Source organism: Chanos chanos, chromosome 7 (assembly GCF_902362185.1).
Source record: "Chanos chanos chromosome 7, fChaCha1.1, whole genome shotgun sequence".
Lineage (NCBI taxonomy): Eukaryota > Metazoa > Chordata > Actinopteri > Gonorynchiformes > Chanidae > Chanos > Chanos chanos.
In genome coordinates, this window is record NC_044501.1 from 2,603,529 (window position 1) to 2,618,259 (window position 14,731).

Genomic DNA, 14,731 nt, shown 5'->3' on the forward strand with positions numbered 1-14,731 from the left:
CTAGATGCGCATGTAGGCTACATGAGGAAGACACCATCCTTATACTAACAGTTCTGCGCCCGAAAATACGGGACAAATCGCGTCTCGTATCGAATCGATTCAGTAAGGGACAGTGCTTTTTTTCAGTACGTGACCAGTGTCCATTCTTTTATCTGTAGGACTCAAATTCTTGTTTATACTTTGATAACAAACTGGTGGACTATATCAGACTCAGTCCTGACAGTGTTGTGAGTGAAAACCCCAGCTGGGCTGATCTTTCTCTCATATTCACACCAACACATCTGGCATCAGCTATCAGCCCCTTTCACAGTGTCTTCACTCTCTTACTGAACTCATTCTCCTTGTGAAATACACAGATATTTCACATGGAGAATACCTGTCTAATTCACATTACACAGACTGAAAATGTGATAATCTAATATATGACTGGTTTGTGTTTTAGGACTGGCTGATATTTAGTGGTGAATCATGCAGACTCTGCGTGAAAAGAAGACAACACTAACTCAGATCCTGTCTGCTGATATCAGCTTTGTCCTCCAGCATGTGCAGGAGAAACAACTCATCACTGACCGTGAATACACAAACCTCAATGTCCCTTCTCATAGCCGTGAACAGATTTCTGTCAACTTACTGGACATACTGATGAACAAGGGTGAAGAAACATGTCAGAAATTCATCAGTCTATTAAAGGAGCCTGTTATTGTGAACCAGTTTCCAAGACTAAAAGATCTTTTCCCAATCGAGTCTGCAGAGCTCAGACAAGGTACAGCCAATCAGCCCCTGAGTGCAGGTGAATAACATGAATATCATATGAATCCATTTGTGAGGTAATGCACAGTAAACCCACCAGTGTTAAATGAACTCTGAGAGTAGTTTTATTGTCCTACAGTGGACCAGTGTGGATTGTCTAAACAGTCTGAGAATTCATTTCATGCAGGGAAATTTACTGTGTGTTCTCTGCTTCAATGCATAATCAGTCCTTCATCTCTCCATGGAAAACACTGACAATCTCTAATTCACATTAATTCTTTCAGCCACATTTTAACTCTCTAATTCAGACTTGAATTCTTTGATGGATACTTGACTATTCTTGTACTGATATAAAGTGGAACGTTTGATAATTTTGACGATATTTAAGATTTGCATATACCACTTAAACTATAAACAAGTCTTTTGAAGTCATGCAAATATTTGGAATGACTGTATACTGCATCATGGTTTGTATCTCACACCCCTTATTTTCTTAATTTGACCCAACAGTACCAGACAATCAAGACATCACAATCAGACTGAAATCCAGTCTGAAACGGAAATATGAGCGCATTTTGGATGGGACTTCAGTGAGAGGCCATAGAAAGTTCCTGAATGACATCTACACCGATCTTTACATAGTGGAGGATGAGACTGGAGGAGTCATTCATGAACATGAGATTGTGCAGGCTGAGGCATCAGCAAAGAGGTTTAAAACAGAGGAAACTCTAATCACATGCAGTGATATTTTCAAGGTCCCCTCTGATCCAGGTCGAAGACACAGAAAAGTGCTGACTATGGGAATTGCTGGAGTGGGGAAAACTGTCTCAGTGAGCAAATTCATACTGGACTGGGCAGAAGGAAAGAACAACCAGGACATAGATTTTATTTTTCCACTTCCCTTTCGAGAGCTGAATTCCGTGAAAGATAAAACATACAGCCTGATAGAGTTGCTTCATGAATATTTTGAAGATTCCACTGAATTGAAGTCTCTTCCAGATGGTGATGGTAAAGTCATGTTCATTTTTGATGGACTCGATGAGTGCCGTTTCCGTCTTGACTTTACTGAGAAAGAAAAAGTGAAAAGGATTAATCAAAAGACATCAGTGGGTGGACTAATAACCAACCTAATCAAGGAAAATCTGCTTCCATCTGCTCTCATCTGGATAACCTCCAGACCAGCTGCAGCCCATCTGATCCCTCGAGACTACATTGACCAGGTGACTGAAGTACGAGGATTCAGTGATGAACAGAAGGAAGAGTACTTTAGGAAGTACAATGACAAGGACCAGGATACAGCCAACAAAATGATCTCACACATAAAGAAATCAAAGAGCATCCACATCATGTGTCACATACCAGTCTTCTGCTGGATATCAGCCACTGTGCTTCAGCCAGTGCTCGCCACAGACACCAGCGAAGAACTCCCCACAACTCTGACTGGGATGTATACACAGTTTCTACTTTTCCAAAGCAATCAAATGAAAAAGAAATACAAGACTGAGCATATCATTATGAAGCTTGGAAAGTTGGCCTTCCTTCAGCTGGAGAAGGGTAATCTGATATTCTATGAGGAGGACCTGAGAGAGTGTGGCATTGATGTCAATGAGGGTTCAGTGTACTCAGGATTTTGCACACAGATATTCAGTCAAGAGCAGGGAGCCTCTGAGAGGATGGTGTTCAGCTTTGTGCATCTGAGTGTTCAAGAATTCCTTGCTGCGGCCTATGTGTTTCTCTCCTACTGTAATAACAGAGAGAATGTTCTTAATCCTGGTCCAGCTTGGTATTACTCCGACCTCCACAGATGTGCCATTGAGAAGGCCTTAAAGAGTGAGAACGGACACCTGGACCTTTTCCTCCGCTTCCTTCTTGGTCTCTCGCTGGAGTCCAATCAGAGACTCCTGAATGAGCTACTGCCACAAAGAGTGATTGGAGAAGTGAGTGTGGAGGGAACGGTCCACTACATTAAAGAGAAACTCAACGAGAACATCTCATCAGAGAGGAGCATCAATCTCCTCTACTGTCTGATGGAACTGAAGGATGACTCCCTTGTGCACGAAATTCAAAAGTACTTGGGCTCAGGACGCCTCTCAACACAGAAGCTCTCATCTGCTGAGTGGTCAGCTCTGGTCTTTGGACTGCTGATGTCAGATGAAACTCAAGAAAAGTTTGAGCTGAAGAAATACAGAAGATCAGATGAAGGGTTGATGAGACTTCTGCCAGTACTGAAAAACACCAAACGGGCTCTGTAAGTATAAGAGTTTATCGGGGAAGTTATTTTGGTCAATAATGTGTACTCTGCTCTACAGCAGCAGAGCTTGCCAACTTGTTTCTTTCCAGAGAAAAGGACTGGTAGGGCAAGGAGTTGGCTGCTCCAAATGAGAAATCTCTTTGCACCCATGTCTGAGTTTTTTATTTAAAGGATTGTTAAGCAATGGGTAATATGGAAGATAATTTGTAAAGCAAAACAATGGGATACAGACTGCTTTTTTCCCCAATTCGTTCCTTCTCTTTTCATTTCTTGATTTTACTGTATTTATTATAATATTTGTGTGTCTTTGCAACTTATTTCCCTCTGAATCATATTTGCCTGTGTTCTTTCCCCTGCATTGTATAGCTGATCTGTCAGTATCCACAGACAGGTTCAGTGGTTAAAAGGTTTTTATGACATCTTGACATTTCAGTGGTTAAAAGGTTTTTATGACATCTTGACATTAAGAAGAAGTTTAAGAGAGAGAATGTATGTTAATGGAAGATACAAAGATTAGAAACAGATTGACTTTTTTGTTTTGTGTATTATGATGTAATAGGCTTTGTGGAAGAGTCTTTTGATCCGTTTTCTCACTATTTCAAAATGAAAGACTTATAACAGAGACACGGACAAATGAGTATGTAATTTTAAAGCATTAATGAAGAGTAATAACAGAGTAATGTACAGGGTTATTTAGTGCAAAGATATTACATCTAATATAGAGAGTAATGAAGTATTGAAACTTGGAAAGAAATTAAGTATCAAAAGTGGGAGTCCTTTACAGGATTATTTAGTGTTTTAATTAGAGTGAGTTTATCGTTGCATCATCAGTGCTGAGTGAAGTTATTCTGGATTAATGGAGTTTCCTAATGCTTTTTAGTCTCATGTACTGATTAATAAAATACAGACTGTGACTGAATCGTGTCTTATATAAGCTTTACTACGACAACTATAGACAGTCTCAGTTGTCATTTCTTATTGTTCATTGTGTCATTGTAATGAAAGACTCTAATCCTCTAACACACTACATATCACTCCATGATGTCAACTACACAGCACTTCTGCCTATACTGACCTATGAGCTCTGACTCTGTTTATGATGTAGATCAGTCTAGTGCTTAATTGTGATACTTGGCACAGGACCATTGAGGCTCTTTGACCCACTTGTATCTCACTCTATTATTTTCCTTTAACTGATTTGTGTGAGTATCTGGTCTGATAATGAACTTATGCAGCAGTCAGCACAACAAACAGTTTCAGTTTCAGTTTCACAAAACTTGGTTTTGTTCTCTGCCTGTGTTGAATGTCGCTTTGGGTAATAGCATCTGCAGAATGAATTAATGCAAATGTAAATGTGAATGTAACTGCTCACACCTGTTATTTTATCTAGGAAATACAATCTTGTTTTTTTTTGTTTGTTTGTTTGTTTTGGTTTGGTTTTCTTAAGTAGCGTACATCATGCAGACTTCTGAGGCTTTTTCATGAACTGTATTCTTCTCTCTCTCTGTAGAGCAAACTGAACAGTAAACATCTGCCTCCCTTCCTCTCTCCCTCTCTCCCTCTCTCTCTCTCTCTCTCTCTCTCTCTCTCCCTCTCTCTCTCCCTCTCTCTCTCTCCAGACTTGCTGGTTGTAATCTCACTGAACTGTCCTGTGAAGCTGTAGCCTCAGTTCTACAGTCAATAATCTGTCCACTGAGAGAACTGGACCTGAGTAACAATGACCTTCAGGATTCAGGAGTGAAACAGCTTTGTGCAGGACTGAAGAAGCTATGCTGTAAACTGGAGATACTGAGGTCAGTGTTACTCAATTCTCTGTGGAATATAAACCTATGAACAATCAGTCAGGTTTTATCTAAGAACAGATGGGCAGATCAGCTCAGATTTAATGCATCACTTCCAAGACATTTTTGTTCACCTGAAATAAATTTGGCCATGTGAATATCAGTGTGAGACAGAAGAGTTTTCAGAGAGGAGGAAAAAGTATCTATATTAGTAGGTAGCCTTTTAAAAGTTCAGATTGTATATATTTCTCTGTACTCCACAGTGACTTGTACCTATTTAACCATTATGCTATGCAGGAGTGTCACCCTTCTCATATTTTAAAGAGGTCCTTTGATGTCTTATGTTTTTTTTTGTTATGTAAAACGTGAACATTTAAAACAGGAACATTTAAAATGTGCTGCTTATGACCACTCAGTAATGACAATATAATTTAAACACATTTCCCAGAAGTAAAAGAGGCGGTCGTTAAAGTCAAACATTTGACTTTGGTGACTTTGTTTTACTGACACGCATTTTGTCACTGTGTAAGTTCTGGGAAGAATCGTCAGAACGCTGCTAAGCATAAAAACACCGAGTGAAGGTCCCTCTTTTATGTGTGTGAATGTTTTACATAAGTTTCGTTCTCTTTAGCAAAGTAAAAAATTCTAGAGTAATATTCACAATAGTCCCTTTAAAGGTTTGTTTAGACGGTTTTGTAATTAGTCTCTGACACGTTAGCTGTAGCATGTGAAGGGATTCTCTTTCCAGACACAGCGTTTTCATTTTCCATTCCAAGAATTCATAAAGCATTCCTTTTGTGTTTCTGATGGAACATGATTGGATCTGAGGTGATTATAACTAGTATTATTGTGCGTTATTACCATGTCATTTTTCTTAACTACTGTTGCCTGTTTATCTGAGTATCACTGAATATGTAATTATATTTGTGTTTGTCATTAGTCTCTATGGTCTGCAGTGTAGAGTACAGAATTGTTTACACTTCAAGCTTTGAGCTTTTCTGCTGTAACTCTCTCTCTCTCTCTCTCTCTCTCTCTGTCTCTCTCTCTCTCTCCCCAGACTTGCTGGTTGTAAACTCACTGAACAGTCCTGTGAAGCTGTAGCCTCAGTTCTACAGTCAGTAAAGTGTCCCCTGAGAGAACTGGACCTGAGTAACAATGACCTTCAGGATTCAGGAGTGAAGATGCTCTGTGTGGAACTGGAGAATCCACACTGTAAACTGGGGACACTGAGGTCAGTATTTGTGAGGGAAGATATTATTGAAAATACAATATTTATAATATGTTTTGTCTGAGTTGATGTTTAATGCAGGGATCCAGACTAACTTTTTTCAGAAACATCCTACAGCTGTCCTGTCTCAGCTATCCCAAAGTGAAAACTGACTGTCCCAAATGTGACACTGCTTTTGTTCCCATAACTGTTCCATTTATTTCTCAGATGAAGTGTTTGTGTTGCCATGACGCCATGAGCCATTTAAAAAAAATATACAATCTTGACTCTGTGTAGTCATAGATAGTGTTTTGTACCATGTATTTGTAAGAGCAATACATTTACACAGACAGCAATAAGCAATTTTACTTTCTTAAAGTTTATTGCATGGACATTATGTAGAAAATACATCAAGGAACAGGAAAAAGAAGAATAGAAAGTAGAAATAAATAAAAAAGAGAATATAGTAGGAAAGAAAAATATTAAAAAATAAAAGAAAAAAATAAACTGGCAATCAGTCCATGAGAAATGTGTGTGTGTGTGTGCACGCGCGTGTGTGTGTTTACGCCCCCTCTGTAAAGAACACAGTGTTGTCAGTGTGTGAGTGTGTTTGATTATAAATATGTGTAGACTGCACAGTCAGTTATCAGTTATCAGACTTGTTGTTATGTGGTCTTTATCTAAAGCAAAGCTGAGGTTTTCACATAGTTAAGGCCCGAGCACTGAGTAGTGCAAAGACCCTATTGAAACAGTAGTGTTTATTTATTTATTTATTATTATTATTATTATTATTATTATTATTATTATTATTATTGTTATTATTATTATTGTTAGGGCCCGAGCACAGAGTGGTGTGAAGGCCCTGTTGGAGCTGTAGTGTTTATATATTATCATTATTATTATTATTATTATTATTGTTGTTGTTATTATTATTATTGTTAGGGCCCGAGTACAGAGTGGTGTGAAGGCCCTATTGGAGCTGTAGTGTTTATTATTCTTCTTAGTTCAAATGAATTGCATTTTTGAGGGGCTGAAGGTGCCCAAAAGGGTTTGCCTTTGGCTTTATTTTGACCTACATCTATGAAATTCGGGAGGCACATGTAACATACCAAGACCTACAAAAAAGTCTCTCAGCGCCATATCATAAACCCAACAGGAAATCCGCCATTTTGAATTTACTGAGCAGTTTGGGCACAGGTTTTGCCGTTTCCGGGCCGTGCATGAACTCCGCCTACAGAACTGATCAGATTGACTCCAGAGTTGGACAGTGCAGTCTTAAGACATATGCCATGAAAAGTGGTCAGAGTTCTGAGGTTTTGTTGCACGGCGTGTCTGTGGCGGCGTGGCGAATTTCAATGTTTAGCTGTGAACCAGGAAGTGGCTGTAACTCAAGCATACATTGTCATTTCTGCCCCAAACCTCACAGGTTTGACAAGGGTCCCAGCCTGAAAACATCTACAGGCCAATATTCAGATGTAGTTATAGCGCCACCTACTGGCAAGAAGAAATGAGACTTTTTATACTTTGATGCACCGCTCCCTGCAGGTTGACCAGATCCGCGTCAAATTTGGTCAGAAAAGCCTTAAGACCTTAATATTTGTGTTTGTTTCCCAAAACCCCAGCAAGTAGGTTGGGTATATTATGTGGTATGATCATTTTAGCTGTTCTTTTAGCTGTTGCTATGACCATGTAATTTAGGGAAATGTGCGGGTTCACGAATCGCTGGAGATGCAGGAGCCCGTCATCGCCGCTTGCGGCTATATCTTTATTTCTCTATCTATAGTCTCTCTGGACTGCAGTGTAGAGTACAGAATCATTTACACTTCCAGTCCTAAAATCAGAGACTTTTGAAATCATAGGCATTTTGAAGATTTAGTATTGGTATTACAATTTACAATTTAGCATTTAGCAGACGCTTTTAGCCAAAGCGACTTACAATCAGTGCATCAGTTGTATTGTAGGCTAATATTCTGTTCAGCAATGGGGAAGCACAAAAATATTAAACTTATTTGGTGCGAAAACCTAACAAAATTGTAATTACATCAGTGAAACGGATGTTCTCAGATTGGACATCTAAAAATAAGTGTGAAAGTCCCAGGCTGCTGTTGCTTGGCAACCGAACAGCCAATAGAAAATTAACAGATTTCTGAAAACTGCCAACAGCCAGCATGCATGGGAAATTTCTAAGGCACATGTTGAAGTAAGTGTCTAGTGTGGAAAAAGCTAGAAAAAGCTCTCTGTCTCTCTTTCTCTCTCTCTCTCTCTTTCTCTCTCTCTCTCTCCAGACTTACTCTCTGTAAACTCACTAAACAGTCCTGTGAAGCTGTAGCCTCAGTTCTACAGTCAGTAAACTGTCCCCTGAGGGAACTGGACCTGAGTAACAATGACCTTCAGGATTCAGGAGTGAAGATGCTCTGTGTGGGACTGAAGAATCCACACTGTAAACTGGAGATACTGAGGTCAGTATTAGTCAGTTACTGAAAATACAATATCTTTAAAACATTTTGTTTCTGAGTTGATGTTTTGTACACGTATCCAGACTAACTCTTTTCAGAAACGTCCTAATACTGTCCAGAACCATTGTCTCAGCTATCCCAAACTGAAAACTGACTGTCCAAAATATGACATTGTGTCACATCTATTTCACAGTTGAAGTGTTTGTGTTGCCATGACGCCATCAGCCATTAGAGAGAAAAAAAGCTGTATGATCTTTACTGTGGTTATGGATAGTGTTTTGTACCATATATTTGTCAGTATGTTGTATAGACATTATTCTGCCCCTGTTGAGGAACAACTTGGCAGTTGGCTAGACTTGTCCCCACACACTTTTATTTTGAATTTTTTTTTTTTATAATGCAGCCCAGCATCCAGAGGAGGAGGACTCTGGAATCTCTGACAAACATAAATAGTTGCATATGAGTATAGAATGAAATAAACATTTGTTAAATATATCATCTTAATTTGTGTTAAAATGTTTTTAACAGCGGTAGTAAACTTTGTAAAAGTTGCAGGTAACCATGGTAACCAAGCTACGCAGCTGGGTAGCCAGCTGTATTTAAAGAACAACACTTTTCCAAACACAAAATACCATCTAAATTCCCAAATAATGATAACATAAACTGAACACATTAGATTTTACTTACTAACGATACTTAATATAGATTGCAGGGAGGATGAAGTATATAAACTGTGTCTGACATGTAAATAGATGGAGTGGAACAGTAACGATGCTTTATATGTTTACTGGATGGGAAAACAAAGAAACTATTAAGTATAATGACAGATGTCAATGTCAACTCACAGTCAACTCATCAGACATAGCCATTGTTAGCTTAAATTTTTTGTTCCTCAGAGTATACACATATTGTCAGATTCAGAGTAGCCAACCCCTGCGGAACTTGCGTTAAACCAATTATTAACTTTATAATAGAATCTTAAATGGCCCATTCTGTAACACGGCCCTGGGACATCAGGTGGTGTTAGTATCCAGTAGTTGCCATTAGCAGGAGACTAAATGTGCTTTATTTATACACTGATGATGTGACTGTTTATTGTCGGACAGGAAGATGTTCTGATTCTTAACAGGAGTCTGGTGTCATAAGAGAAGACTCTTCAGTTGAGATGAAAGTGCAGGTCTTATAGGAGTGAGAATTAGGAAACTAAAATGAAGTCAGTGAAGTAAAATGAAATAAAATGAAATCACAAAACTCAACAGTACAGTTATCTACAGACTAATGATCACTTTCCCATTGATCCAGATACAGATTTCTGCTTGACTATGAAAGACAGAGAGGATTTGTGTCAGCTGTATTTTGGTCATTAGCTTATGTTCCCTCCCTCTCTCTCTCTCTCTCTCTCTCTCTCTCTCTCCCCCCCCTCTCTCTCTCTCTCTCTCTCTCTCCCCCCCCCCTCTCCCTCTCTCTCTCTCCTCTCCTACATGGATATTTTTTCAGATGAGTGGTTCCATTTCTTTGGGTTTCAGTTTAGTTTAGTTTAGTTTAAAATGTCATAAGTAGTTAGCTATTTGCCCAGTTAAGAAGCAAACATTGTTAGAATGAAGTTAGCAACTGAACATTTAACTACAGCATAATGACAACATTTCAATCGATTCACATTCAGAATTCAGATTTCAGCATGTCTGATTAACCTTGAATTTGCGTAAATTATAAATCTCTCTCTCTCTCTCTGTAGGTTGTCTGGTTGTTTAGTGACAGAGGAAGGCTGTTCTTCTCTGGCTTCAGCTCTGAGTTCAAACCCCTCACACCTGAGAGAACTGGATCTGAGCTACAATCACCCAGGAGACTCAGGAGTGAAGCTGCTCTCTGAGAGAAAGAAGGATCCACACTGTCGACTGGACACACTCAAGTAAGTAGAGTGTGTAAGAGAAAAAAAGTATTAGAGAGAGCGTGTGTTTGTGTAAAAATAAGACAGAGTTTATTTGCAGGATTGTGTTTTTGAGTGTGTATGAGAAAAAGAGAGAGAAAATACATGTAGTGTTTTACTCTCTCGAGTGTGCTTGTCGATGAAAGATACTCTGTGTTTGGGGGGAAGACAGAGAGTGTGTTTTAGGGATGTTTGTCCGTAAATGTTTGTGTATCTTGTAGTGTTTTAACAGTACGCGTATTTGTACCTATTTTCACTCAGATCACAACGTGCACAGAACTGACCGTCCTGTACTGAACGATATGATACAAATACATGCACAGAACTGACCATGCTGTACTGAACGATATGATACAGAACTGACCATCCTGTACTGAACGATATGGTACAAATACAGAACTGACCATGCTGTACTGAACAATATGATACAAATACAGAACTGACCATGCTGTACTGAACGATATGATACAGAACTGACCATCCTGTACTGAACGATATGATACAGAACTGACCATCCTGTACTGAACGATATGGAACAAATACATGCACAGAACTGACCATCCTGTACTGAACGATATGATACAAATACAGAACTGACCATGCTGTACTGAACGATATGATACAAATACAAAACTGACCATCCTGTACTGAATGATATGGTACAAATATGTGCACCGTTACACCCCTGATATATATATATATATTTCATTTTGTTTTTGTTTTTATTTTTAGATATTCTGTTTGTGTGTACTTATAAGTGAAAAAGAGCTTTAAATCAGCTCAGTAGAGGAGCAGAACAGAAACTGTGTATTTTTCTTTGTCTCTGTTTTTGTGCGTGTGTGTGTGTGTGTGTGTGTGTGTGTGTGTGTGTGTGTGTGCGCGTGCATTTATGAGCGTGTGTTTCTGAGTGTGAGTGTGTTTGTGTATTCTCTGTGTGGATGTCTGTTTGAGAGTGTGTGTATTTATGTGCTTGAGAGACAGATATTTTGTGTGTGTATTTGTGTACATATTTTGTGTGTGTAGGTGTATGGATATCTTTTGTATATCTGTGGTTTCTTTGTATAATTCCCTCTTGTGTGATTTTATGTGTGCGTGTATGTTTGTATGAGACTTATCCACTTCCTCTTGTGTATTTGTGTAGTGTGGATCATGATGTGTTTGTGTGTGTGTGTGTGTGTGTGTGTGTGTGTGTGTGTGTGTGTGAAAGAGAGAATAAAATTGCTCTTCCCTCTCTGTGCATGTATGGTTGTTTATATGTACATGCGTGTGAGAGAGTGAGTGGGGGTGTGTGTGTATAGTGAGAGAGTGTATTTTGGTTTTTGTGTGTGTGTGAAAGAGTGAGACAGTGTAGTCCTGGCAGGTATATCAAGTACGTGATTTGGTGACTAAGCTGGCTAAGTTAACTCTAAGCAGGAAGCCTCCCAATAGAAGAGCCCTATGGCTTTGTTTTGCTTGGAGAATGAAGCCATAGGCCCATTTTACTAGGAGGTTTTACTGCTTACTCTGAGTTAACTTAACCAGGCTAGTTATTAGGAAGTACTTACTCTGAGTTAACTTAACCGGGCTAGTTATTAGGAAGTACTTACTCTGAGTTAACTTAACCAGGCTAGTTATTAGGAAGTACTTACTCTGAGTTAACTTAACCAGGCTAGTTATTAGGAAGTACTTACTCTGAGTTAACTTAACCAGGCTAGTTATTAGGAAGTACTTACTCTGAGTTAACTTAACCAGGCTAGTTATTAGGAAGTACTTACTCTGAGTTAACTTAACCGGGCTAGTTATTAGGAAGTACTTACTCTGAGTTAACTTAACCGGGCTAGTCACTAAACCATGGACTTGAAATATCCCCCTGCATGAGTGCACATGTTTATTTGCTCTGGTTGTGAGCAGTTTGTATGACTGTGTATCTATGTATAATTTTTAAAAGATGTTTCCAGGGACCCCCCCTTGAGGCTTTCAGGGGGTCGCGGACCCCTGAGACCCCGCCCAAATTTTGCACCCTGTGTGTTCGGATTTGTATGAGAGTGAGGTCATGTATTTGTGTGTGTCCTGATGTGTATAACAGAGAGAGTTTGTTTGTGTGGATGTCTGTTAGAGAGTGCGTGTATTTATATGTGTGTAAGACAGATATTTTGTTTGTGTAGGTGTATATGGATGTCTTTTATATCTGTGTGGTTTGTCTAATTTCCTGTTACATGATTTTATGTCTTTGTCTTTGTGTGTGTATTTGTTTACATATGTCTGTCTTTGTGTATATGTGTGTTTTTTTTAAATAATTTTTATAATTTTCAGCTTTATATGTGTTTATGTGTGTATATATGTTTGTGCGTGTGTTTGTATGAGACTTATCCACTTCTTGTTTTTGTAGTGTGGATCATGGAGCAGAGTTCAGGATCAAACCAGGATTAAAAAAATGTGAGTTTACACACACACACACACACACACACACACACAGAGACACACACACAGAGTTTAGTGAGTCATATGTTGTTGTTAATTTCTCTTCTTCTCTGTAGATGCCTGTGATCTCACACTGGACCCAAACACAGTAAACACACACCTCACTCTGTCTGAGGGGAACAGAAAGGCGACATATGTGATAGAGAATCAGTCGTATCCTGATCATCCAGAGAGATTTGATGGCTGGTGTCAAGTCATGTGTAGAGAGAGTTTGACTGGACGCTGTTACTGGGAGACTGAGTGGAGTGGAGGTGCTGATATATCAGTGACATATAAAGGAATCAGGAGGAAAGGAAAGAGTTATGACTGTGTGTTTGGAAACAATGAAAATTCCTGGAGACTGTGGTGCTCTGATAACAGTTACTCCATCCTTCACAATAATCAGGAAACTGACATACCTGCCCCCCCCTCACACACACACAGAGTAGGAGTGTATCTGGACTGGTCATCTGGAACTGTGTCCTTCTACAACGTCTCCTCTGACACACACACACTCACACACATACACACATTACAGTGCACATTCACTGAGCCCCTCTGTGCAGGGTTTGGGGTTTATGGTTGTGTTTCTGATGACTCCTCAGTGTCACTTGCCTCATCTTTTGTCTTCACGTGACGTGATCTTGTATTGTTTTGTTGTCTCTATGTCCTGTCTGGTTTGTTTTCTGTCTGTTGTGTTGTATTTATGATGAATTGAATGTGTTTTGATACCTCGCTGCAACCAAAGCTCCCCCTAGTGGGACAATAAAAATAAAATAAAATTTGACTTGACTTGACACAAACTCTAAAACACCCAGAAACACAAACACACAGTTCATATACCATATACCGTTATTCACACTCACTGGATCTCACACACACACACACACACAGACACACACCGACATGCACAGACACTCACACACACGCACAAACAGACAAATAAATGTTTCTGTACAAAGTACAGCCAGAGTTTTATTTATGTATCAGATCAGTCTGTGACTGTATGATACACGACTGTTAATTGTTAATTATTCATTATTCATTTGCAAAGTGTTTTTTTTTTATTCTTGTCTGTTTAGTTTTATATTCTTGTGTGTTTTCATATTGTTACAAACGCAATATAAACATGTACATGTCAGAGAGAAAACCAAAAATAAAATATTATATATAAAAACATTGAAAATGTTCCTGAAGTTGAACACATACACACACACTCACCTCCCCCCCCCCACACACACACGTGCATACTCTCTCTCTCTCTCTCTCTCTCTCTCTCTCACTCACTCACACACACACACACAATAAATCATTCACAGTCTTTATCACACACACACATAAATGCACATATTCACAAATAAACACGCACATATCCATTCTCTCTCTCACACAAATATGCACACATTTACTGTTTTTCACTCTCACACGTTCACACACATACAAACACACTGTCTATCACTCTCTTCTCCTTCACGCAGACATACATATTCTCTCTCTCACACACACACACAAACACGTGTGTATATATACCCACCCACACACACATATACACACACACATGCACACACACACACACACACACACACACACACACACACACACAAGTGCCATCAGCTCAAAGCTCTCCTGTAATGTTTCTTCTTCTTTGTAGATGCCTGTGATCTCACACTGGACCCAAACACAGCAAACACACACACATGTGGAGGTGACATATGGAGAGAAATAGCCATATACAAAGCATCAAGAGAGATTTGATCACAGGCTTCAAGTTGTTAGTAGCAAGAATGTAACTGGACACTGCCACTGGGAGGCTGAGTGGAGTGGAGGAGCTTCTATAGGTGTGACATATAGAGGAATTGGGAGGAAAAGAGACAGTGATGATTGTTGGCTTGGGCACAATGACAGTTCCTGGAGTCTGAG

At 39.2% G+C, this 14,731-nt stretch overlaps 1 protein-coding gene across 1 annotated transcript; it reads left to right on the top strand.

Annotated features, from left to right (window-relative positions):
- Positions 1-468: 468 nt before the first annotated feature.
- Positions 469-13,448, top strand: LOC115817123 (NACHT, LRR and PYD domains-containing protein 12-like). Its single transcript, XM_030780368.1, has 8 exons — positions 469-763; positions 1,261-2,998; positions 4,621-4,794; positions 5,840-6,013; positions 8,275-8,448; positions 10,181-10,354; positions 12,741-12,787; positions 12,889-13,448. The coding sequence occupies exons 1-8, from the start codon at positions 469-471 to the stop codon at positions 13,446-13,448; spliced, it is 3,336 nt and encodes a 1,111-aa protein (XP_030636228.1).
- Positions 13,449-14,731: the final 1,283 nt, after the last annotated feature.

What these genes read in the sequence shown, in the direction of transcription:
- LOC115817123 (XM_030780368.1), top strand. Translation starts at nt 469, where the DNA reads ATGCAGACTCTGCGTGAAAAGAAGACAACACTAACTCAGATCCTGTCT. An exon ending in TGTAAACTGGGGACACTGAG is followed by an intron (nt 6,014 to 8,274) that starts GTCAGTATTTGT and finishes CTCTCTCTCCAG; the next exon opens with ACTTACTCTCTGTAAACTCA. An exon ending in TGTCGACTGGACACACTCAA is followed by an intron (nt 10,355 to 12,740) that starts GTAAGTAGAGTG and finishes TTGTTTTTGTAG; the next exon opens with TGTGGATCATGGAGCAGAGT.